The following is a 27,634-nucleotide window of genomic DNA, read 5'->3' as shown; positions in this document are numbered from 1 at the left end:
CAGACTTCTTGTTTCAGCTCTTGTCTTATAAACGAGCAACTTTTTTTGTAGTATAGCTAGGGCCACTAGCTATACAACAAAAAAAAAGTTTTTTTGTTGTTGTGCTTTTGTACTTTTTCATGGTGATTTGATGGCACCAGAGAGTAGTGCTGCAGTGCTGTCTGGTGTTGCCAAGTGCAAGAAGGTGATGACATACATTATGGAGAAAACAACATGTGTTAGATAAACTTCATTCAGGCACGAATAGTGGTGCTGTTGGCTGCAAGTTCAATATTAATGAGTCAACAATATAGATTCAATAAAGTTGGCGTCCATGGAAACACAAGCTACTCTTCTGATAGGAAATTAATATACAGAACATATAAAAAACTAAAACAAAATTACCCCACCAAAAATAAAACCACCAACAAAATCAATAAATGGGCAAATGAAATAAATAGACATTTCTCAAAAGAAGAAATACAAATGGTCAACAAAAACCTGAAAAAATGATCAACACCATCTCACACCAGTCAGAATAGCAGCCACCAAGTATATAAAAAATAATAAATGCTGAAGATGATATGGAGAAAGAGGAACACTTTTATACGGTTGATGGGAATGTAAATTTGTATAACCACCATGGAAATCAATATGGCATTTCCTCAAAATACTGGGAATGGAACCACAGAATGTGACCCAGCTATACCACTGCTTGATATTTATCCTAAAAAATTAAAGTCATCATACTGTAGTGACACATACATACCCATGTTTACGGCAACACAATTCACAATAGTCAAACTATACAGCCAGTCTTAATGTCCATCAATGGATGAGTGGGTAAAGAAAATGTGGCATATGTACACAATGGAGTTTTATTCAGCCATAGAGAAGAGTGAATTATGTCACTTGTAGGTAAATGGCTGGAACTAGAGAATACCACGCTGGGTAAAATAAGCCAAACTCAGAAAGTCAAGGGTAGAATGTTTTCTCTCATATGTGGAAGTTAGAGAAGAAAAAGGTGGGGTGGGGGGGAATGGGAAGGATCTCATGAAAATAGAAGGCAGCCAATGGAGTGGGGAGAGGGGAAAGTGGGAGGAGGAGGGGGGTATTGAGGAATTAAATGGATCAAATTATACTGTTAAATTGTGTGCATGTACAAATATTTAACAACAAATCCCACTGTTGTGTATAATTGCAATGTTCCAATAAAAAGGGAAAAAAAATGGAAACACATGAAACAAGGTTGTTTACTGATTTATGAATGTTGTGATTAGCAGCTCATAGGAACCTAACCCGGCCTTCCCCTAGAAGTAATGATTCAGTATCTGCTAATTCAATATTTGTGAATTAGGATGAGAATTAATGAGAATTGATTATATTCGGCTATTCCGGTTTTTTTTTTTTTTTTGTATTTTCATATATACTTTAGAATCAACTTGTAAATTTCTTAAAAAAAAATCTGCTAGGATTTTGATGGGGATTGCTTTGAATCTACAGATAATTTGAAAAGAACTGACATTTTAGCCATATGGACTTTCAATCTATTGTAACAGGATAAGCCTCTATTCCTTTAGATCTTTTATTTATCTCAGAAATCTTTTGAACTTTTTCAGTGTATACAGATCATGCATATCTTTAAAACTCATACTTAATTTAGATATTCAATGCCATTATAAATGTATTTTAAAATATCAATTTCTTATTTTGTTGCCAGTATGCAGAAATACAATAAAATAATTTTTATATTTGACTTTTTATCTTGCCACCTTAATAAACTCATTAGTTTACTAGTTTTTTTTAAAAAAGAGCTCATTAGTTTTTCCACAGAGGCAATCATGTAATTTAATAGACAGCTTTACTATTTCCTTTCTAATCTGTATGATTTCTAATTTCTTTCATTATTACTCCAATTAGACCCTTCAATACAATGTTGATAGAAGCAATGATTTTTGTTCATTATACTGTTTTGTTTCTTATTTTAGAAGGAGAGCATTTAGTCTTTTACATTTCAATACATATTAACTGCAGATTTCTCTTTTAGAGGCTGTTTATGAAGTTGAGGCACTTCCCTTTCATTTCTACTTTATTGAGAGTTTTTATTATGAATGAATGTTAGATGTTATCCATTACCTTTCCGATATCTACAGAGATTATTTTTCCTTTTTTAAAATCTGTTAATATGGTGAATTACATTGATTTCTGAATGCTAAGCCAAATTTGCATTGATGGGATAGACTGTATGTGGTCTTGATATATTATTCTTTTTAGATACAGAATTGTTGGATTTTAGTTGCTACAATTTTGTTAAATCATTGCATCCAAATTCATTAAGGAAGTGGGTTACAGTTTTCATTTCTCTCTCTAATAATGTGATTATCTTTCTGGCTCATGCTCCTTGTTTAAACTTTAATATAAAAGCTATCAAATCACTTATATAGCTTGGGAAAATAATGTGAGAAACATTTCCACAGAATAAGAGTACAATGTATTTGGTATGGTTCTTGAGACAGAAGCAGAAGGACAGAAATCTGTACAAGAAAAATGGTACCTTTTGCCAAATGTTGCACTTTCATTAGACAAATTAAATGTTCCAGAAGGGAGGGGAAATTCCATATATATAAATATATAAAAGACACAAGATAAGATTCTTTCTTGTTAGTGAAAAAGGAATTCCAGGGGAGGGAAACGATAAGGGAAATATTCACATGGAGAGGGCCCACTCTGTGAGGTTTCTTCTCCCATATTTTTTAAATGGGGAAAAGGAAGGACATGAACCTTTATTGTTCTAGCACTAGGCTAATGCTTTTGATATGCAAAACATGATCTCATATAATGGTATTTGAAAGGCAAAAAGGATCTATAACGTTGAACTTCAAAATGTTCTAAATCACCCTAAGAGCAGATCCCAGAAGGTTAGATTCTTAAATGCACTTGATCTAGTCTTTGAATGGAAAGGCACTTTGCGGACAGCTGATTTTTCATTCAGAATGGGCTACCTGAATTGCAAAGAGACCTAATTGCAAAGTCACCTAATGATGGATTTATGCTACCCCTGAAAAAGAGAAAGTTAATGAGAGTGGGTAGAATGAGTGCTAATAACACTTCAATAATTGAAGGACTTTCTTTATTTGGGTAAGGAAATAGCTTTCTGGCAGATGGCTTCAGATGGCAGAAATAGGATCAAAGGTGGAGAGTAGGATTTCAGTTCAGCCACTAATCCAAGCTGTTTGGATGTAGCTTTGCAATGACCCAGTTCTTAAGAGCCATCGCCCATCTGGGATCCTGGGAGGAGATAGAATTCTGGGGTTATATGGAAGAGGGAGGGAGCCAGAACTCTGAGAATCAGCATCCATCACTTGTTACCACTCGAAGAATCTATGAATCAGCTGTCTGCCTCCTTTCTCCACCAGGCAAAGAATAAATAAATAAATGTGTGTGTGTGTGTGTGTGTGTGTGTACATGCAAATAAAATGCTTTGTCCTCCCTCTTCCTTATGAAATATTTTATTAGAGGTTGATAGCCAAAGAGAAAGCTCATCAAACACTCCCAAACCTCACAGCACTCAGGCTGCATCCACAGCAGTTCTGGGGAGCTCAGAGGGCAGCCGTGCAGAGAGACAGTGACCCTGTGCCACAGCTACCTGAAGAGACAAGTAACTGTCCATGGCCCTGCCTGGAGCTCCATCCAGCAGGGTCCCAAAGTGGGGCAGCCCTCTGGGTTATCTCAGCAGGGCAGACTCCTCACCAACCACAGCATCAGCAGCCTGGATGGTCCAACAGCCAGTCCTGAAACCACATCCAGGGTCACTGTGCTTTTGAAGATAGTTGCCTAAGTGGCTCTCCCACCATCATTTTGTGCAATGACAGTAGCACAGCATTTGGCAGTGAACTTGGGGAACTATCAGTTGAATGTTAGTCCTGGTGAATGAGTTCTGAGTCTCTTCAGGATCAGTGGGCCATGGAATCTATCTGTCCTGGGCTTGGAGAGGCTTCTCTGGGTTGCAGGGTTGCCCTGTTGCCATCTGGGCGCCCTCAAGTATCATGGGAGAGTATCAAACGGTGGCTCAGAGCAAGGACATAGCACGATTTGGATTCTGGTTTGGTCACATTGGTAGCCATGTGACCTTGAGTAAACTGTCTAACATGTTCGTTCCTTATTTTCCTTACCTGTAAAATGAGAATGATAAAATTAACTTTAAGAGCTCATTGTGAGAGCTGGGGTTGCGGTTCAGTGGTAGAGGACTTGCCTAGCATGTGTGAGGCACTGGGTTCGATTCTCAGCACTGCATAAAAATAAATATTAAGTTCCATTGACAATAACAACAAAGGTTAGCATTTAAAAATAAAAAAGAGCTCATTGTGAAAATTAAATGAGAAGACAGAGAGAAAGCATTCAGGAGAGCCTGGCACACGGTTAGGCCTGACTTTGCGTCCTACACACTGAGCTCCATATGGGCTGCAGTCCCTGTTGATCACAGGTACCTTGGCTGTTTATTGGATTCACCCATGAAAGAATGGGAGCTCCAAAATCAAAGCAGCATTGCTGTTTTATTTCCACCTCTTTACAGGCTGCCTGGTATGCCTTATATTCTCAATGCATGTTATATTGAGGAAAATAAATAAATAAATGAACCAATCAAGGAGGATTTGAAAGAATGAATGACAAGAACTTCTTAGGGAATAAGAGGTTTTTGGACAAGGGGGTGTAACCCACATTTCTTTCCATGTAGGAGATTATCCTGCTACATACAGGACAAAAGAGAAAAATGGAAATAGCAGTGTCTTGTTCCTCTTCAGGCCCATGAGAGTTTTGCAGGGACATGTTCCTGAGAGCAGTTGGCAAAGAGAGGTCAGTGGATGGCATAGCTGTCCCTTGACACAGCTTTAACTATTCACGAGTCCAAATTCAGAGGTTAACAAAGACTGATCAATAAAGTCAGTATTAATTTGTTGTCGCCATTCCCATTTTATGGATAAGAAAATTCAAAGTAAAGGGATTTAAATAACCAGCTCAGGGTAAGACAGCCACAAGGGGTAAAAATTTTCAGGATTCAAACGAGACCTGTAGACCATAAAGGCCTTGTTCTTCCTACAAGGCTATTGGTATTCCAATTTCAGAAATCAAAAAAAAAAAAAAAAAAAAGACTCTTGAGTATGATCTTTTTCTGACAGAGAGGGAATCATACATATGTTAAGCTAAGTCTGGTGCTGAAGGTAGTGATAGCTTAACTCCTTCAGGGTCATTGGCAGGCTGGTCAGTTGGGCGGCTGAGCCCTGCTCAGGCTCTTTCTCTTCTCTGGAGGTGAGGCCCTTCTAAAAGTCCACTCACTGCTCAAGGCTAATGAACCTTAGTGTATGGCAGCAATGGGTCAGAAGATCTTGGCAAATCCAGACCAGTTAACCCAATCTCTGACTGTGAACCCAGGAGTCACTTCCTGACTCATTCTTAGCTGTGGAAGTATGAGAGCCACTGCTTTGGGCCCCTATCACATCTCCTCCCTGCTACCCCACCTTGGTGTCTGTTAGAAGCCCCAGTGCAGCCCCAGGCAGGGGGTAGTCCAGGGACATCAGGGGCCACGGAGGGCCCAGGCAGGGATGGCAACCCTGCTCACGAAATCAGAGGGAGGACCTTTTGGTTTTTTATTAGAAATCCTCTGGCTTGACTAAGCCAGCCCATGGGAAATGAACATTGACAGCTTCCCAGATCCCCACTGAACACTGGGACATCCGACAAGAAGAATCCTTGTGACCCTCAGAAGGGCAGGGCAGAAAGGGAGTGGGCAAGATGGAGGGAGGCTGAGCACACCTGAAGAGGACAGGAAGAGACTAGGAGATGCTTAGGATGGTTGTTAAGTGAGGTGTGAGAGGATGTGAGCTGACCTTTCCCAGGCTCGCCCAATTCTTCTGTAAACTCCCTTAAACCCTGTGAGTATTTTCTGTGAGTGATTTGTGCTGTGGATCCTGATGAAGCGTCAGATCTTGGAGCAGAAGATGAGGATGATTCCAGGTACTTAACATCTGGGGGCCTGGGGTCTGAGAGGAGCCTAAGAGCACAGAGCTCCCTGGCCCTCAGAGTTCAGAGGGCTCCAGAGCCACAGAACTGGAGGGAGTCAAGCAGATGTTCCCTAATCTTGGGGAGCCTCCAGCCATGCAACTCTTTAACTGAAAAGTGAGAAGAAAAATGGAAAATGTGGTTTGGCTCTATAAACATGATACTAATTACAGCCATTTGTGCAAACTGCTTTCCATTAATGCTTAATTGCTAACCATGTGGTATAGGAACAATTATGCATCGCAAGAAGTACATGTCAGCTTGGCTGAGTTCTGCTTCCCTCCTGCGTACTGGTCTTCCTCAGGCTTTGCTTTTGTAGCCTGCTTGTCTGTGGGTTAGGACAGCAGCTACGCTCAAGTGTGGAGAAAGATCGAGCACAGATGTATGGGTAATTCTGTCCTGTAAGGGATGGTTACCTGGTGCTGGCTCAGAATATGCCCTTTTTTAAATTTAGGAGACCGATAAAGCATCCCTCACCAAAGCAACCAGATCCCTGCATACCTCTAAAACAGAACTTAAGTAATCATTCCCAGCTGAGGTAAATAACTCATCTTAAGTCCATGCTTTAGAGAGGAGAGTAAAATATGGAAACAATTCCTCAGGGTACACTTAATAAAGACAGCAGATAAAAAGGTTCTTCAGTAGCTGTCCCTAAAGAAGAAGTTGAGAGGTTTTGAAGGGGACCAGCTCATACATACCAAGTAACTTTTCTGAGATAGTGACTCCACTAATCTTTCACATTCTGCCTGGTGGCCTACTATGTGCCAGGGTCTGGCATAAGCACCATGATGGGCAGGTGGGGGCAGGGTCAGCACAAAATATGGAACCTTGTCTGTCCTCAAGGTAAGTGGGTTGGGAGAGGGACAAGAAAGAAAGAAAGAGAGAGAGAGAGAGAGAAAGAAAGCCCACATGAAAGAAGAGAAAACAATACAGATACATCTGCAAAGCAATCTTACTTCTGCAAGTCTTCTGATCCGAGTTGAGAATGTACCCTTGTTTGCACCTGCAGACATATGAGCCAGGAGTGTTGATGCAGAAGTGGGCACAGTTGTGTTCCAGGATGCTGCACATGTGGACCACTGAAAGGGAAGACACAGGCCATTAAGTGAACAGTGATGCTTTCCCTTACATCATCCCACCCTACATTTATTCTGAGCCTACTCTGTGAAAGAGAGAGCAGGACCAAATAGAAGTGAGCTGCAGGCCCTACCCTCAAGGGGCTTTACGATCTAAGGTACACAATACAGGTACAGATAGGTGGCATCAGCAACTTATAAAGGACCTTGTAGGATTGTTGGAAAATAGTGTTAGGATGAACCATATGAAATTGCTGACATCCAATTGTTTTTGACCTACAAAACCAGAAATTTCCAGTTTAACTTAATAATACCATTCAGCAGGCAGGATGATCAGAAAGTTTACTGACTACCAGAAGATGCGTTAGCTTATGTGGATTTCCATAGGTAGAATTGGAGTTGGAGAAAAAGCTATTAGTTAAATGAGGATGTGTTAAAGAGCCCAAAGTTTCCCAGGATCACAAGTTGTTGTTGTTTTAATATTTATTTCTTAGTTGTATTTGGACACAACACCTTTATTTTATTTATTCATTTTTATGTGGTTCTGAGGATGGAACCCAGGGCCTTGCACATGCTAGGTGAGTGCTCTACCACTGAGCCACACCCCAGTCCCCTAAATAATGCATGTTTTTAAATATGCAAAAGTATACAAAATTTTGGAGTAAGAATGAATTCATAGGTTTCATGTTAGCATGATTTTTATATCTCAATTTAAAATATTTCTGCATTTATTTTCTGAAGTACCTCAGCTCTTAGATGCATAGATTCTTGCATAAGTCTACATGGAGCTCATAAAATTCTCATTGTTTTTTACACCTTAATTTATGACTATACTCAACATAATGCAACTCAAACATATTTAAAATTAACAACTATCAGTGGGCAAGTTATGTAAGTGTTCTTACAGACACAAAAAATGATTATATGTAGAAAATAATTCTATGAAGTTAAAATAAAAGGGGCACTCAAAAGCTAAGAACAATTCCATTCATCTAGCACTTAGAAAAACTCAGCTATTGATGAAATCCATCCTAAAACCATGGCTCTTTATGTCTAAGTAAGAAATATGGTGAGCAATAAATGGAATAGGGGAGTAAAACTGTTTTATTTCATGACAGTATAATGTAGAATGTATTGTTCTGAGTTTATGCTTGTGTTTTAGCTCCTGTTAGGCACAAAAAAACATTAGGAAAGTTCATAGATTAAATCTCATGTGTCATTTTTACTACAGGGTAAAATAACCATCTTTTTTGTGATGCTGAGCAATTATATAAAGTGGTACACAAATAGCAATGGCTCATATGGACTTTGTGAAGGTTAAGTTACCCAAGATGGTAAAGTGGTTAGAAGAGTGTCCAATATGGGTGGTGGGGGGTGTGTACTCTGTACCAATTTATAAATGCCAAAGAAAATATAATGATGTTTTAATTGACATGTTTCGTTTCATCCTATAAGTACTGATCTTTGACTTTGACTTTGGATTTTCACTCCACATGAGTCAAAGTTCTATCTATACTGATACATGTATTGTATTTCTTGGAATCTAAAATGTACCCCAATTTCAGAGATGTTCAAATGTGAGGACACATAGAATCAATCCTCATTATTTGTGGATTCCATATTTGCAAATTTGCCTACTTGCTAAAATTTATTTGTAACCCCAAATCAATATTCACAGCACTTGCGCAGTCATTTGCGGACACGCTCAGAGAGGTGAAAAATTTGTCATCCGACGCAGATGTTCCCAGCGGAGGTCGAACAAGGCAACGCTCTGTTTTCTCGTTGAAGCTGTCATATTTCATACTGCAAAGAAGTCATTTTCACAGTCTATTTAGTGCCATGTTTTTGTCATTGTTGAGCTTTTCATAGGTGATTTTGCTGTTTGAAAGGGTGAAGAGCTGCCTAGTGTTCCCAAGAGCAAAAAGGTTGCGATGTGCCTTTTGGGGAAGATATGCATGTTAAAATAAGCTTCATTCTGGCACAAGTTATACCTTTGTTCATAAAGGTATAAATGTTAATGAATCAATATTCATATGGTAAATAAGTTTTGTTTAAACAGAAACACAAAATGAGGTAATTTATTGGTCAGTTGACAAAAACGTCAAATGACCAAGGGTCACAGGACCCACATATGTACCTGGGATGTTTTGCATCCTGCAAGGCTCTCCTCTCTCCCTGGACTGCTGCCATCAAGTCACTTGTGGGCATAAGGACACTCCTGAGGATCACATAGCATGTCACCACCATTCCTTCATAATGAAGGAAGTTTAGAGTTTAGGCAACTGACTCCACCCAGTCCCCCCTGGGGAGGCCCCAGCAATGGGCCTGGTGCCTGACTCCTCACTGGGACCTTGACAGACAAAATACGAGGAGGGTGAGGCAGGGAAAATCCCAGGTGGGCAGCAGGCAGCCCTGTAGGAAAGAGAGTGGCCTTTGGAAATAGACCACCCAAAAGCTCAGATTTGCCACCTATTATGACCTGTATGAATTACTTAATTTCTTTTAACTCCACTTTCTTCCCCTGTCAAATAGGGACCTTATAAGAACTATTGCATAGGGTTAGGAGGGGCAGCTTGTAACTAAGGCTCATTTTGGTCATATCCCATAAAAGAAACTAGAACCAGGAGTTTGTCACTGGGCACAGTTGGAGAGCACTGGATTAGGAACCAGAAGACTTGCATTCTAATCTCTTCTCCCTTGTGGAACAAGTGAAGGAAGAGAAGGAGGTGTGTAGGAAGCTCTTTTGAGGCCTGTTTCTTCACCTGTAGAACAAAGGCATGAGTGGGCTCTAGGGACCCTCAATACAGACCCCTAGTATTTAGTCTGTATAGCAGCCCCCTCTCTAGAAACAACACTTCCTGCCTGGTGACCATGGGAGCTGCCATGGTGGCCTGAGTTGGCTCCACTCCTGGCTGCTACAGGTTGGTACAGTGTTTGACAATCAGTCCTTAACTGGCGTTTTGAAACTAGAACTTAGTAAAGGGGACTTACTAAAGGGAGGTAAAGGGAGGGTCCACGGGGTGATGCTTCCTGCCCCATGGACCAGAGAAGAAGGGGAGCAGATGAAAGCAGGTCACTCATTACTCTGGTCCTTATTTCCATGAATAATACGATTCAATCCCCTCCTTTTCAAAGCTGATGCAAGTCAAATTTCTGATACTTTCAACAACGACAAAAAATAATTCCAATTTTATTAGATAGGAATAGGTTCTTCCATCTTTAGAATCCTATGGATGAGGGCTTGAGGGAGCTGAGGAGCATTTGGGCTTCGGGCCTTGCTCTCCTGTGGGACAGGCCTTTGCAAGATGACTAAAGGGAAGAAGATATCCTGGCTCCTGACCTGCCAGACCCATTAGCCCCTTTTCTCAGAAGATCTTCCAGGTTTACATTCGGTCAAGGTTTCATGTTTGGAGGGGAAAATAACTAACTAATCAGTCATCTAAGTCATTGGCAGGATTGGCTTTTGGTTAGGAAACATGAAGAGAAGTGTTTTTTAACAACTGTATCCATGACCAAGAGTGTTCACTATGGTGGGGTTGACGTGGGGTCTTGAAAGGAACAATTACTGGGTATATGAAACAGACATCCATCAGTCTGGTCTCCCCACTTCAGAATGGGGCCTAAAGGGGGTACAATAAGTAGACTTTGCCCAGGCCAGTCTGTGAAGGGTGTGTCTTCAGAACACTATTATGACCTTAAATTATGCCTGCTCTGGCTGGGACAGGGCTATTAGGGTAGGAATGGCCTCCTTCAACTCTAAAATGCCAGGCCACACTGATAAAGCTGGCACTGAGAGATTAATTAAAAGTAGCCCTGCCCAGGTTACAGTGAGCCAAAGGACAGATATGCAAAGGAGAGACACACATTTTTCAGCCCTGAAAAATGCATGTTCTCTCTCACTGGGCGGCAAAAATGGTGGATGTGTGGCTTTTGGTCATCTTGTAAACAGGACCTCAATTCATAGGACAGTTGGCCTCCAAGCCTATCTGGCAGTCTCGGGCATTGCCTGAGAATGGGACCTCAGGATTTTCCTTGGCTAGTGTGGGAGGTCACTGCTTCACCAGTACAAAGCTGCTGCTGTGCCCAGGTCCATGGCCACATAGCCACCATGAGCTGAAACCATGCCTCTTGCCCAAGAGACTGTGGCTGTAGAGCCTAATCAATTCTTAGCTGCAGGATAAAGGCTCCTGCCCTGATCCCGTCTAGACACTGCCTGTCTCTGTCTGCAGATCCAGCACCACTTTCTGCTCTGCCTATAGTACAGGTGTCATTAGCCTTTTCCCCACTAAAATCCTGTCCTTCCTAGGTGCACAGTGGCCTCTACTCCCCTGCCTGGCACTTTATGGACACTTTTCAAACTGTGGGTCATGACTCCTTATTGGGTAGTAAAATATGAGAGAACTGAGACTAGCATTTACATTTCTTTTTAAAATAAAATTGAGCCAGACATGGTGCATGCCTGTAATCCCAGTGGTTCAGGAGGGTGAGGCAGGAGGATTGCAGGTTCAAAGCCAGCCTCTGCAACTTAGCAAGGCCCTAAGCAACTTGGCAAGACCCTTTCTCAAAAAATAAAAAGAGGTGGGGATGTGGCTCAGGGGTTAAGTGTCCCTTGGTTTTAAAATAAAATAAAATAGAAATGAAATTGAAAATATCATCATTCTTTGCCTGGATTATTTCATTCACCCTCCCCATCAACTCTGGCCAACCAGCTCCTGCTCCTCCTTCAAGTCTGTGTAGCACATAACGGTTAGGATGTAGCTCCTGACCAGAGTGCCTGGGCACCCGTTTCAACTCTTTCACTTAGAGCTACGTGACCCTGGGCAAGTTATTTAACCTCTCTGGGTCTAAATTCCCTTTTCTATAAAATGGAAATTTTAAAAGCACCTATTTCACAGGCTAGTCATGTTAATAAAAAGATTAATAAGATTAATAAGATGCTAATAGCTCAAAAAAGCACATACACATGTTAATAGCAATAGATAGACTTTCAAAACCTCAGAGATGCCATCTATAATTGAAAGATGCTCTTTGATATTGTCTGATAACTGGAGGGCAGATCAAAACTGTGTAGCCTATGGATGCTCAATGTATTGACTATAATAATACACAAGACGTGTGCACTGAGCAGGGCTCTAACTCTGTCCACACATCTACTGTGTGTGTAAAACCCCCATTCTAAAGATGGAGCAATGGAAGCTCAAAGGGGGACCATGAAGAATCTTCTCAGCATTCTAGAGCTGGAGTCTCCTCACTTCCAGCCTTTTGCCTGTGGGTGAATGCCAATCACAAAGCAGGTTTACCAGGCAAGGTAGGGCATGGGGGTGGGGGTGCTGTTGGAAAATGGTCCCAATAAGTAAAAGAGTGAAATGAGCAAGAGGTTTGCAATCAGAGCCTTACTACCATCTCCTGGCTGTTTGCTGTTGGCTGATTTGTCTGACAAGCTCACCAAATTGTATGAAGACAGCGGGGGCAAGGGGCCACCTGGCTCCAGAGTTTCCAGGAGGCTCAAAAGCAAAAACCTAAGGGATAGTGCTTCATACATGTTAGGTACTGCAAGCTTGCTAAAGGGGCTCCAGGGCCTCTTCAATACCTTCAAAACAGTGGCTGAGGCTGCTGGGCTGAGCCTGGTGGGACCTAAAGAGTGCAGCTATGGGCAGGGGTTGTGGCTCAGTGGTACAGCACTTGCCTAGCATGTGTGAGGCACTGGGTTTGATCTCTGGCACCATATAAAAATAAACAAATAAAATAAAGGTATTGTGTCCATCTATAAGTAAAAAAATTAAAAACAATTAAGGAAGAAAAAGGAGTACAGCTATATCTCCTGCAAGATGGATGGGGGGTGGGGGATCCATTGTTCTCCAGCCACACAAATGAACGGGACAATACCAATGTTTTCTTAGAGCTTCCAGATTGCAAAAAAAAGATGACAGAGGAGGAAAATCCAAACTGCCCTTTAATTTTGCTGCTGAACCTTACAGCACACAGAGAAGAATCTTCCATGGACAAGTTCACTTTCAACAAGTTCACAGGGGTCAGCTGTGTTGCAGCTCTTCCACCTTATCAGATTATCTTTCCATTTGCTGATTAATCCAGAATGCTTACGAAAGAAGTCTTCCATTAAAATTTTCCAATACATACAGATAAACTGTCAAAAGTGTTACAGAACCAATTTCTTTTAAAAATATTTCCAGGAAAGGGGGAGCATAAATTCTGCAGAAGTCATTTAAAGTCATAAACCTTAAAAATGTTTGCAGTGTGTTCTACTGATTGAAGTTTTCCAGTTGACTTAGGCCACGACACACCACAATAACTCGGCCTCTCGGTGGCGCCAGGGAAATGGCACTTCTGAACATTTTCCAAGTGACATTGCAAAGAAAAAGGTTATTTTTTTCCTCCATGGCATTGATTTTTTTTTAAGTAAATCTTTTGATTCTGGAGTCAAGAAAAAAGGGGGTCTCAGGTTTTTGAGATTCATTCTTAGCAAGAGGATTAAAAAAAAAAAAACATCAAATGTTCATCCTTTTCTTTCTCCCTGAGGCCTATATCATGCGGGTCTAGGGTTTGTCACATTCTTTTTTTTTTTTTTCTTTTTGGTATGGAGATTGAACTCAAGAACCATTAACCACTGAGCCACATCCCCAGCCCTTTTTTATATTTTACTTAGAGACAGGGTCTCTCGGAGTTGCTTAGGGCCTTGCTAAATTGCTGAGGCTGGCTTTGAACTAATGATCCTCCTGACTCAGCCTCCCCAGCCACTAGGATTACAGGCATATGCCAGCACACCAAGCTATGTTTGTCACATTTTGAGAACTGGTCCTCAGAGCCCTTACAGGAGCAGGTCCCCCTCCGAGGGAGTTAGTGAGGAGTCGCCTTCTTAAGCTCATTCTCACTTTTTTTTTTTTAATACCATGGACTGAACTCAGGGGCACTTAACTACTGATCCCCATCCCCATCCCTACTTTTTGTATTTTATTTACAGACAGGGTCTCACTGAGTTACTTAACACCTCACTTTTGCTGAGGCTGGCTTTGAACTCAAGGTCCTCTTGCCTTAGCCTCCGGAGCCACTGGAATTACAGGCATGCGCCACCGTGCCTGGCTTAAGCTCATTCTCCACTCATATGTCAGAAATGCTAGTCATTTCAAAACAGATATTTCCTTTTATTTCTTCATCAAAGAAGCATGGTGGCTGGAAGGGACAGGGGCAGCTGGGGTGGACAAGGCAGGACGGAACACTGTTTTCCAGGTGAGACACACGTTTCCAGTTGTCAGGGACAGGAGTCGAGCCTGGATGAAAAAGGGACTCCCAGAAGAGAAGGCAGCTGTAGAGGCAGGAAACTGGGGCGAGAGCAAGTTGACCTGCTGAGAAAAGTGGAGCCAGGGCTGGGGTTGGAGGTCACTGGGAGGAATGTGGGAAGGAGGAGAGAAGCCATGTGGAAAAGAAGATTAGAAAGCAAGAGAGGGAAGAAAAATGTCTTAACATAGAAGAATGCAGATCCAGGACCTGGGGAGGTATCTTCCTGCAGAAGGAGTAGTGGGTGAGGAGAACCACCTGCCACCCTTACAGGTGGGAAGGTGCCAGGGCTACATCCTGCCCACACTCCCAGGCACGAAGTCTTTTTGTCAATTAAGAAAACATCCACTGCTAGTTCCACTGTGGGACAAAAATACCTTGGTACTCTACACCATCCAAGAGAACCAGATTATGGTTTCTGCCTTCCATTCCCATCCCCGTCCCAATGCATGGATTCTAATTTACAGAGCACCAGGACAGCCCAAGTGCTAGAGAAAAACTGTTTTAACCCCTGGCCTAGGTTAGGCCCTGCTCCATCGTCTCCTGAATTCTTCCTCCATTCCACTGTCACAACTGCACTTAATTATTTGTGTAATTAATTATATGCTTCCCATCTGTCTCCCTTGGCCAAAGTGTAAGCCCCAAAAGAACACTGTGTCTCTCCTGGCCTTTGCTGTAGCGCAGGATGAACCCTTGAAGATGAGGGAATGAGTCCTAGCAGTTCCCCTCGAAGAGTCGAAGAAAGGTTGGACTCACCGCACAACTTGTTCTGGAACACCGAGGTCAGCGACTCGATTTGGCTGAAGTTGGCCACCAGGAAGACATGGTCCTCATGGGGCTCACTCCCAATGGCCTTCAGTGTGTTGAAGTCCACTTGGCCCACACCAATGGCAAAGATCAAGATGCCTGTGTCCCGCGCCTTTGCAGCCACCTCGGCCACAGAGTCCTGGGGCCTCCCATCTGTCACAATCATTATGACTCGAGGCACATTCTCTCTCAGGGGCCGGGCCCCCTCTGCTTCTGAGAATGCAATGTTCAGGGCATACTGGATGGCCAGCCCTGTCATGGTGCCTGTGGACAGATGCCTCATCCTCTTGACCGCTCGTTCCACCTCAGATTTCCTCTTGAAGGTCTTGAGGGAGAACTCATTCTTGACCGTGCTGCCATATTGGAGCAGACCCACCCGGGTGACATCTGGACCAATGTCCAAGAACTGCAAGATATCCACGATGAACTCCTTGACCTTGGCATAGTCGTGGGTGTTGACGCTGCGGGAGCTGTCAATGATGAAGACCAGGTCTGCCCGCTTATTGTCACAGGAGCTCTCTGGGGAAAGAGGAGCAGTCAAACACTTTAGAAGGGAGTTAAGGATGTAGTAAAGATTGGCTATTGCTGGAAATCCTGGAATTGGTGATCAACTTTCAAACCTCCAGAATTCATCAGTCTCCTCCCTACTTGGGAAGATACACACACACACACACACACACACACACACACACACACACATATACATACATGACTGTATGATGGTAACCCTTGGCTATAAACATATTTTTTTTTTTACAAAATAAGTAAATATATTAGTTTCTAGAAAGTTGCCAATGTAGTTTTTAGGTGGGAAGAAAGAGATCTGATCAGGATCACATTTATTTTATTATTTTCTGCATGGCATAGAAGCTTAGCAGGACACTTCAGAGAATAGAAAAGAAACTTAAGACAGGGTCCATTGTCAAATAGCTAACAGTCTACCTAGGAAGACTTAACTAATGGAACAATGAAAGAGTAAGTAGTATGAAACCATGGTCCTGACAGAAGATACTAAGAGAATAGGGATATTAGTGAGCTGGGAGATGAGATGTGAGCTGTGTTGTGGAGCAGTGTTTAGACTGGAGAGAAGGAACACATGTAAAGAGACATGTTGGAAGCCCAAGTTGGAATGAACGTGGTGGATAACAGAGTAAGTGATGAGACTGGGTGGTAGAGGGAATACTAGGAGTTGCAGGCAGGAACTGAGGCTAGTTATAAAGACTTTTTTGGGGGGACAGGGGGGTACCAGGGATTGAACCCAGCAGCCCTTAACTAGTGAGTTACATCCCTATCCCTTTTTTATATTTTATTTTGAGACAGGGTAACACTGAGTTGTTTAGGACATGCTAAGTTGCTGAAGCTGGCATTGAACTTGCACTCCCCCTGCCTCAGCCTCCTGAGCTGCGGGGATTACAGGTGTGCGTCATTGTGCTGAAACAGTCATAAAGACCTTTGAATTCAGAAATCTGTAGGTGATGCCACAGGTGATGGGTCACCTCGGCATCATGTACTTAGCGTGTATCTCCTGTAGGGAGCTCACATGACGAAAGTCAACTGAGTCGGGGGCTGGGGGATGCAGCTCAGTGGCAGAGCATGTGCTTACCATGTGAGGCCCTGGGTTGGTTCCCCAGCCTCAAACAAACAGAGTCACTTGAGTGTGGCAGTGGTTCGCAAGGTGAATGAGGTGAATGAGGGACTCAGACCTCAATCTGGAAGGCAGTAGTGGAAACAGAGAAGGAACCCAATCCAGCAATATGCCAAAAAGGGCACAATTAAATTGAAAAGAGGCAAATATGAAGTTTCTCCCTTACCATGACTACCATTCTATGCCTTAAGCTCCTAAGCAAGGTTTGAGTCTATAGATGAAATTCAATGCTTCCAAGTTTCTGGAACAAGAATGGCACTGGATAGAATGAGGTCTCCTGCCTCAGTGAGTGGAGCTGGGCATTCCTGTTGGATTTTCTCAGATGTCATGAGCTATGGCTTACCCTGGTTTGAGTGTCTCCACCAAAGATTTATGTGTTGAAGTTTAATCCCAATTGCAAGGCATTACCAGGGTGCTAACTTAATCCAACTCTGAATTTGGAAGTGGGGCATTGTGGGATGATAATCCTTAGGGTAAATCCCCCCAGAATTAAATAATTAAATAATAATTAATAAAGACTTGGGGCTTGGGTTATGGCTCAGTGGTAGAGCGCTTGCCTAGCATGCACGAGGCACTAGGTTCGATCCTCAGCACCACATAAATGTAAATGTGTCCACCTAAAGCTAAAAAATAAATATTAAAAAAAAAATAGGGGCTGGGGTTGTGGCTCACCGGTAGAGTGCTTGCCTAGCACACGTGAGGCCCTGGGTTTGATCCTCAGCACCATATAAAGATAAAAAAATAAATGTATAAAACATAAATAAATAAATTTTCCTTAAAAAAATAAAAAATAAAGGTGACTTGATAAGAAGAGGGAGAGAGATCAGAAGATACACAACCACACGTATGCTCCCTGTTTCTTGCTATGTGATGCCCTGTACTGCTTCAGGATTCTGCCAACAAGAAGGTCATTACTAGATGCAGCTCTTTGACCTTGGCACAGAACAATGAGCCAAAATATAGCTCCTTCGTTTATAAAGTTATTCAGCCACAGGCATTTTCTTATAGAAACAGAAAACAGAGCAACATCACCTTCACCTGGGGCTAGTCCTCACCGCCACTTTGTCTACTCCCTTCTCGGACTTTGCAGCTAAATGGGGATTTAAAGGGAATTAAAAAAGGATCTCAAATGCTTGCCCTAAATCTCATTCACCACAGCTGCAAGGAACAGACAGAAAGCCAAAAATGAAACAGTGGAGCCAGTCATAAAAAGGAGAAGCGGGAAAGGCCCATGAAGTCATCCTGTCCAGGCCAGCTTGCCAGGCTGTGACTCGTCCCTGAGTGTCTGCACACACACCTCAGTCACTGCAACCTCACAGTCCTAACCACTTTAAAAGAGGAGGCGCCCCCAAACACCAGTAGCTTGGCAGGAAATCAACCTCCGCCACATCCACAAATCCACCAGGGGCAGGAGGAATCTAAGGTGAGTTTCTCAAAACCAGAGGCCCCTTGCCTTTGAGGACCCAGAAATAAAATCAACATAAAATCTGACATTCGTAGGATGTTTTAACATCTTTTTCCCTCCAGATCACTGACAGTCACAGGGGCCTCATTTCATTTTCAGAACAATCTGTTGAGAAAAGAGCTGGTCATACCATGTCCATCAGTTAGATGAAAAAAATGGAGGCCCTGAGAGTTTGAACATCTTTCATAATTCAGAAGAAAAGAAAATATATGGAGATGTCACTAAAACCCACTTCATGGGGTAGTTGTGAGAACTCAGGAAATGATGTGAGTGAAGAGCCAATGTGTAGTAGCTACATATGCAGGCTCTCCTTCCTCAACACCTGGTACTAAAATCCTTCAATCCTGGCATTAAAAAATGAGAAAGAGAAAAGAATAAAATCTTCCAATCCAGTGTGGCTTGGTAGGTAAAAATGTGGCCCCTTAGCCCTTCACACTAGCAGAGCCAGATAAGATGATTTAGATCCGAGCTCCTCTGTTTCCTAGGCAGCAGACCTTAGATAAGTTGTCTTACGCTCTACTCTCACTGAGTCTCACTGCAAAGGTGGGTGTGAACAATAAACAAGCCAACACACATAAAGCCTTTCAGACTAGTTATGACACCTATGAAATACTCAATAAATATGGCCTAGTAGTGTATTCTTGTTGAGTCTCTCTCAGTCTTAGGAGTTGTTATTCTCTACATTTTACAGAGGAAGAGACTAAAAGTCAAAGAAGTTAAGGAAATGCTCAAGAGACTATTTGCATAGAAGTGGCAGAAACTGGACCGGTACTGAGATCTTGGGACTCTGCCGCTATTTCACTTAGGATCTTGGAGTCTTTCCCAGAAATTATTTTACTCTCATCATAGAGATTCTCATCCCTTTCTACTCCAAACATGCTCTGACTCCCTGGGCGGATGAAACCAAGTATTTTTACTATGCTATCACACAGCCATTTAGCAAGAGCAGGGGAGGCTGATTGGTGACAAGGCAGCAGTCCCAAGAGGAAGATATGGTTCTGAGGTTGCACAGTGTCCTGCTGGGATAGAAATGTTGCTTAAAATCGTCTTAGAGGGCTGGGGTTGTAGCTCAGTGGCAGAGCACTTGCCTAGCACAGCACATGTGAAGCACTGGATTCAATCCTCGACACAACATAAAAATAAATGAATAAGATAAAGGTATTGTGTCCATATACAACTAAAAAAATTTTTTTTAATTGTCTTAGAGCTGGAAGGGTCCAAATAAAGTCCAACTCGTTTACTGAGGCTCAGGTGAGTTGTGCTGGGTCCATTACCCCTTCTTTGGAAGGTAAGAGACATCCCTTGCCCAGTGCCTGGACTTAAAGAGTTAAGCTGACTGAATGACATTTTATTATGTGCCTATAAACCATCTTCCAACTGCTGTTGGAAATCGGGTCATGAAGGCCAAGGAATCAGAGATGTCCTTCATCAGAACCAATGGTTTGCATGAGAGGAACATACAGAGATTAGAACAGTCCATTTGGGGGCAAACATCTTTCTACAGTTCCTCGTGCAGAATCTGCAAGACTCTTCACAGAAAATATTTCAAGTGCTCCCAAACATATGGAATTCTCATATCATAATGCTAACTATATTGAGAGTTGTCCAGGGGCACCTGCCATGAGGTGCTGGAAAAGGCACTTATCTAAGTCCCAGATCTGACTATAATAAGCCATGAGGACTTGCAGAGGTACCTCTTTGAGCCTCAGTAAAGTGAATAAGTTAGACTATTTGGACCCTTCCAGCTCTAAAATTTTATCAGTCTATGATTTCATGAACCAAAAGTTTAAAAATGGTTATGCCCATAAAATGGTAAAGATTTGAGTCCCAAAATCTCTGATCACATTAGCAGGACCACACTTAGAACTTTTTGACTTCACGATTGTCATTGCTTCCTTGAACTGACTGCTCTGACTCCATCCCTTCTACCTAAAGCCTTTTCCACCACCCAGAATTCCATTTAATTCTAGAAACATTGAAGACTTAACTGTCTTCCAACCACATGACTAAAAAGATAAATGACTAGTTTCTGCCTCTGGGAAATTCACAATGAGATAGTGAGGTCAAGAATTCTCAGAACTTCTTTTTTTCCAAAGGTCTCTCTCTTTCTTTCAGAGTGTGTTCTTGGATCAACAGCATCTACTTCATACTATAATTTGTATTAGAAGTGCAAATTTTCAGTTGCCATCCAAGACCTACTGAATCAGAAGTTCAGGAGGTGTGGCCCACTGATTTTAGCTTTTAAAAAGTCCTTCAGGGACTTGAGATGCATACTCCAGTTTGAGAAGCATGAATCAGCCCTTCCAGGGACAAGTTGACCTGTGGCTCTGAGCCCTCCAGGGACCTAAAGTTTTCTTGATGAAAACTCGGTCACTTGGGCTGCCAGGACTTGATGGTCTCAACCCAGAACCATCTGGGAAAAACTTGCACTGAATCCTCCAACAACATTTTGAACCTTTGTGATATTTTTTGTAATCGTCCAGACGTTGTGGAAACTGCCCATTTGTTTTGATGGGAACTAATCCAGTTTAGCACATAATTCCATGTGGGTTTTCCAGGCTTCCCTTCCAATCAATTGTGATGCTTGGTGGAATATTGATACCATGACTAAAATTTGTAATAAAAATCCCAGTTTGGGGAGAACTTTCTGCTTCTAAGATCTCCAGAAGAAAAGAGTTCTCAGGGGGCTGAACCTCTGTATACCTTCTTCCTTTCAAAGGAGCCTTTAATTAGTATCCTCCTTTTAGGCAAGGTCTATACTGGGTCCTTGTTCCTCAGCAAGTGAAAATCATTGGGCCATATTATCCCAGTAGTAAGTTCAGACATGAAGGCTGGGCAGGTGTGGCTTCTTGAGAGGGACTATCCTGGGTCCTAGAAATGCCCAGCCCTTCCCCTTCTTCCTGGTACCTGTGGATATGTCATCCATGGCTCCAAGCCCAGGGCCAATGCTAGACCATGGGCACCATCATGAAAATTAGAAATGTACATTTCCAGGATTTCAGGGTGGACTCAGTCTGTGGGGCTCAGGCCTCAGCTGGGTTTCAGTTCTCCTCATCTCCTTGGGCAGGTGCTATGTGCAGCACCAAGTACATAGTCATAGCTGTAGCCCTTCTCTTACCTAGCCTTGGGGAGTTGGGATTACAGGCATGCACCACTGCACCTGGCAGATTTTATTTAGACTTTCCATTTCCAGAATCCTCAAGATACAGCAGGACTGCATTGGTTCTCTGGGGTCAATTTTTCCTTGCCTGAAATCAGGGCCTGAGGGAGGGAGCCCAAACTTGCCTCCTTCCCACCAAGTGTTTTTCCCTTGCTAAATGCCTATTTGTGTTTCTTTCCTTTTTTTTTTTAACTTAAAATGATGAAAACAGATGCTTGCCTCCCTGAATACCAGCAGCCATGTAAGTCAGGCTGGTAGCTGTTCACATCCTCACGTACCTCACAACAGCTTATTCAAAGTCCAGTAGGTGCAGGTTCCTATAGGAGATTAAAGGATGGGACAGAGGTGATGGAAAGACAGAGGTCACCAATCTTTAAGAGATTGTGGGGAATTGGAGGAATATGGTCTGGACAATAGGCAGTGCCCAGGGAAATGGACCTCAGAAAATATGATGCTTCATATCAGTTCCTAGCGAGTTTCTACCAGCAGATGGTTTGTGGGCGCTCACCAAGAGAACCGTGAAAAATTTAATGATACAAGTGAAAAAACCAACAGCGTCTGGAACAGTGGTAGAGTGAGTGGATTAGGAAACTAGAGTGGGGTTTCCAGGCAGCATTAATTGCCTTCTTGAAGGTGATGATCAGGAATTCAAGTGAGACATGTGCATTGTGTTTTGTTGCAGAGACAATTAGCTACCCATTTAGGACTGGATGGGTGGGTGAAGGAACAGCAGGCAAAAAGTTGGATTTAACCATGTTATCAAGATGAGCCAGAAGGGATGGTAGTTGACAGAGTGACTACAGTGGTTTCCCATGGTATCATAGATGGGGAGGGGCTGGGGTTGTGGCTCAGTGGTAGAGCACTTGCCTCACATGTGTGAGGTATCGGGTTCAATCCTCAGCACCACAAAAAAATAAATAAATTAAATAAAAGTATGTGTCTGTCTATGACTTAAATATATATATATTTTTTTAAAAAGCTGGAGAAGTAGGGATTAGAGGAAACAATGGGGCAAAGGGAGGTGGAAAGATAGCAGGATGAATGGATCTAAAGTCCAGATAAGGTCATTGAATTATAGGAGTTGATAGAAGAGGTGGGCTGGAAAGATAGGAGGTTCAAATTGAGATCAGGAAGAGAGTGCAGTTACTGTGATCACAAGGTCAAGATAAGAGAAGTAAATAGCTGAGATCAGGTGGGGAGTACAGATATTGGAGAAAAGAATATCAAAGATATTGCAGGATGATTCATATGGATATTGAGATCACCAGCAAGGAGGACAAGAGTCAGCTGCAGAAGTGGTGGTGAGCCAAGAGCTGCAAATGTTCTTGTAACTAGGAATAACCAGAGGGATCTTTTAATTACTTAAGATTGACCAGATACCCTGTGTAACTTGATTAAAAACATGATTAAAATTTCATAAAGGAACAGAGAAAAAACTACCTCATTAGAGTTTCAAAGGGACGCTGGAGAGAAAAGTTAAAGCTGCTTTATGATAAAAGAGCACATTACAAATCAGCAGGAGTTTAAGACGCTGGGGGTGGGAGGACATGCAAAAATCCTTATTCCTGGATGGAACAGAGAAGGAAAATCCAGGGACATCTATGGTTTGGATCTCAGCAAGGCACATGACTAACTGGTGAGACAGAAATACAGATTCCATATCCAAAGCACAATAGAGCCTATCACTCAACAAACACTTAAGGAGCACCTACTGTGTATCAGGCTGTGGGGATACAGTGAAGGAAAAGACTCAACTGTGTCCGGCAGTCACACAGACAATAACAGGACACAATGAAGCAGGCCGACTAGATAGATCAGCACAGTGTTGTGGGGGGCCACCCATGAGCTATGTTAAGCATGCTGTCTCAGCCTTGAGCCAAGGGGGCGTTGGTCTGGCATTGCACGCTGTGGGCTGCACGATGCAGGTGACCTCCACCTTCGCTGGGCAAAGAAGGCTGCTTTCCCATGGCTCTGCACCTGGGCATTACCTACTGGGGCTACACCAGCCCACCCCCTGCCTTATTGGGTGAAGAAAATTCTATTGAAAATTTTTTGTTAATTTCCCTATAAATAAAGGGATTCCGGGTGCCGCTGTCTCTCGCTCTCTTGCCTTCCAGCATGATAGTAGGACTCTTAAGGTGGCAGAGCCATCTCTCCCCTGCTTTGTGAAAAAAAATTACTTCTGTGTCCGTGTGGTCTTTTTGCCACCAGCCCACACCAAAAGCAAAAGGATCCTGATTCCACCTCCCACACTGGCTGTAGGAGATTCAGTGTGCTGTTGTTGGTAAATTTAAATATTTCAAGCCAATCTGGAAAGAGGTCTCCAGGGAAAGGTGGAGAGAGAGGAGAGAAGAGAGTGAAAAAAAAAAGAGAGAGAGAGGGAGAGAGAATGGCTAGTGCATGGTACAGGTACTTGGGTGATAGGACAAGCTTAGTGAGGCCCCTTTCGGTTGTTGACTTTTGCCCCTAGCAAACAGGATTACTCAATTCTGGCCTCTCCCACTCAGCCTGGGCTCTGCCTGAGGATTCTTTCAACACCACACACCAAATACCTACAATCTATCAGAGTTGGCACATAAGATGGAATCATTTTGCCAACCTTTGTTGTTGTTGTTGTTGTTGTTGTTGTTGTTCTTTTTAGATACACATGACAGTAGAATGTACTTTAACGTGTTATACATGCATGGAGTATAACTTCCCATTCTTGTGGTTATACATGATGTGGAGTTTCACTGGTCATATATTCATATAGGAAAGTTATGTCCCATTCATTCTACTGTCTTTCCCATTCCCGTCCCTCTCCCTTCCCTTCATTCCCCTTTGTCTAATCCAATGAACTTCTAGTCTTCCCTCCCCGACACCCCCTTATTGTGTGTTAGTATCCACATATCAGAGAAAACATTCAGCCTTTGGTTTTTGGAGACTGGCTTATTTCACTTAGTATGATAGTCTCCAGTTCCTGACATTTACCAGCAAAAGCCATCATTTCATTCTTATTTATATTTTGCCAACCTTGTTTTAGAATCTGATACTCTACAACAAAGGTTAAAGTACTCAATTTTATCCATTTCTAAGAAACCAAATACAGGTAAATTAGCTAATCATACATCTGAGATACTATCTAAGTGCTAACTTACTCCTTCAATGTGATATAAGAAGAGCAGGCAGATAAGACTGGCCATGTCAACAGTCAGCACATGAGCTTCCAGACAAAGCCACATTTATGACAGAGGACTGCTAGGTGGGCACAGGGTCAGAGCAAGGAATGTTCTCCTTGGACTGTGAAAGTGGTATGGATCCTCCATTATAAGAATCTAAATAAGGGAAATTTGTACCTTATGAGTATTTGACTTGCATGCATTGAACTCTGTGGGCTTGTCAAAGATAGATGGAGAGACAGACAGGCTGAGAGCAAAGACCACCATGTAACACAGCACTATGACCCTACCCACGGTTTTGCCATGAGCATGTATTCACAGATGCCTGGGATATGGACTCTGCTGCCATTCCCCCACACACACACCCCACCATGTGGTTCTGTCGCCATGTACCTTCAGACTGTAACTAGCTGTCAGGGCTTATAAACGATTTAAAGGAGATTTCAGAGGTAATTTGGACCATCTTTGATTTTTTTTTTTGTCCCCAGTACCACCTGAGCTGCAATTCCCCTGTATTTAGGACACTTGATTAGGGTGCCATAGACTTTGGCCAGGCCTGGAAAGCTCATAATCAATTCTTCCCTCTCCAATTCCCTCATTAGTCAGTCACCAGCTGCTGCGTTACATCACACCAGACACTGTACAATGAGTTGATGAGCTGTGGCTTGCTTTGAATCAGCTCATGCTCTGTTCACATCTTCCAAAAGAACCACTGGGGAATATCCTGAAAACTTGGTTATATTATATTAGGGAGATACCCTGAACTACTCAATGGGTCTAGGACATATTTTGGACTTATTAGCAAATCCATTTCCTACTCAGTAACCCTTTCCAAACATTTTTCCAAATTCTAGAATAGGCACTTGTGTTTCCCTCTACATACATTGCTGGAAGGAATCGTTAATAGACCGAATAATAGAATCAGAACCACAAGGCATTTCTGAGGGCTAGAATAATGAGTCAAAACTAACAAGATGAAATCTAATTGGTGTAAATGGCAGGCATTGCAAGCAGGGCTCAAAAATTAACTGTATGAACCTCAGGAAGGGAGACATCTGGATTGGCAGCTAGACACAAGATAAAATCAGGAGCCAGGATGGCCAATCCAAGCCTGAACGTAGCTCCTCACACCCCTAGTCCCAGCACTGGCAGAACACTTCAACCAATACAGGCTTTAGAATCAAAGTTTATCCACAGGAGTCCCACCACCCACAGACTGGAGGGGCCATGGAAAGAAACCAGTGACATCCAGATAATATTTTCCATCATGTCATAAGACCCCTCCCAATCTCAGTGCCCCAACCATCTCATCAATGGCCCTCCTGGCCCAGGAGAAAAAGACTCTCTTGACAAAACAGGCCTTAGTCTTCCTACCTTCATATTAGAACTTCCCTGTCAATGACTATTTTGTTGAGTATCATTAGACTGAATCTGTGTAGCTGTAAGTTCCCAGGACAAATAAGACTCAGGAAACTGTTTCATCAAAGCCACTATCAGCAAGTTCTCTGATGTTCAGGGGAGGATGAACTCAGGAACTCATTAGCCTCCTTGACTAATCCACCCTCAATTGCCCTCTACCTCCTACCCCACAATGCCCAACTGCCTACCTGTGGCTCCCTCTACTCCATCCTCTCTGCTCAGGATGCCCTCAGCTGCCTTGTCAGTTTAAGACTTTAAGACTGTGTTGACCTATCTTAAAGATCTTTCCCAATGAACTTCCACTGACTTAAATGACCCTCCTCTGAGCCCTCTGTATCTGCTGCCCTCCTCTGCTGAGCATCTCACCCAGTGTCTCAGCATGGAGTTACCTAGCTACATGCCATGTCTTCTACGAATCCCTAGTACCCAGCATAGTACCAAGTACCTAGAGACCCTAATCTGGGTCTTTGCTTATTCCCTTTGGTGTGTACATGTTGGTGTGAGAGAGAGGGAGGCAGGGAAGAGGGAAGTTGAAGCTAGCCCTCCATGAGCTGAGATAGACTGAGAAAGTGGATCACTGGAGGTTCCATCAATAACAATAATAGACTATGCCAGGGATCCTCAATAGCTTAATGCACCAGAAACACTTGGTGTACTTACGTAAAATGTGGAATCCTGGCCAGTACCCTAGACCCAGTGAATCGGAATCCCTGGGGTTGAGGCCCAGACGTCTGCACTGGTAATTTCTCTAGGTATTTCTTAGGCATAAGAAATCTGAGAACTCTGTCCCTACTGACACATGAACCTGAAAGACCACCTGCCAAGAGTCTAAAAGAGAAGACAGTGGCAGGGTGCCCCATTCCTGTGTCTCAGCAACCTCTCCTCGTAACCATGAATGGGCTCAGAAATATGATGACCCAAATCCTGGAATTTCTCATATCTCCCAATGTGAACATTCTGTTCCATGGTTGGATCATGTACATGAAAGATATGTCTGGTATCCAGTGAGGCTCAGGCAATAAAGAAATCAGGCACCATTATTACCCTGCAATTACAGATGAGAAATCTGAGACTTAGGTTAAATAGCAAGTCCATGGTCATGAGGCTGATGGAAAATAATGGAAAAGGAACTTAAAACCCAAGTCAGTCTGACTCTAATGCCTCCATTTTTAGCCTTTGCTCTGCAGTAGGTGACCTAGCTAGAAGAATTTCTTTTCAATAGAACAATGTTCGAGAGAAGAGCCTTCTTATCCTCCCAATTACCAGATAACATATTTATTGGCATCTAGGACTGGAATGAGATCCAGAAGATAAAATGTACCTCAAGACACACTCCCTAAGGACAAATGTCCCCCCCCTTCACCCTCTGCCCTAGGCCAGTGCCTCCAAAGTTATCACTGAGCTTCAGGCCCCAGAGATTCACCTGTGGCACCCTCAGAAGTCCCAAAGTGCCTGCTAATAATCACTTGGTAGTGAGGACAGTAAATACGGTTAGTGACTTACTGTACAGTTATGTCATCCCACAAATGCTGATGGTATTCGCTGCCTACAAGCCCCACCAAACCAGATGAGGTC

The 27,634-nt window shown here is 42.8% G+C and overlaps 1 protein-coding gene across 2 annotated transcripts in view; it reads right to left on the bottom strand.

The window, feature by feature from the left end:
- Positions 1 to 27,634, bottom strand: part of MATN2 (matrilin 2) — a 137,224-nt gene that overhangs the window by 74,084 nt on the left and 35,506 nt on the right. For both annotated transcript variants that reach the window (XM_081266855.1, XM_081266854.1), the window contains exons 3-4: positions 15,162 to 15,731; positions 6,993 to 7,115 (exon numbers count right to left, since the gene is read on the bottom strand). In XM_081266855.1, coding sequence (XP_081122981.1) covers positions 6,993 to 7,115; positions 15,162 to 15,731 — 693 coding nt within the window. The remainder of the gene's footprint in view (positions 1 to 6,992; positions 7,116 to 15,161; positions 15,732 to 27,634) is intronic.

Source organism: Spermophilus citellus, assembly GCF_964194105.1.
Source record: "Spermophilus citellus genome assembly, chromosome: 14".
NCBI lineage: Eukaryota > Metazoa > Chordata > Mammalia > Rodentia > Sciuridae > Spermophilus > Spermophilus citellus.
This window is presented reverse-complemented; position numbering and strand designations above follow the sequence as displayed.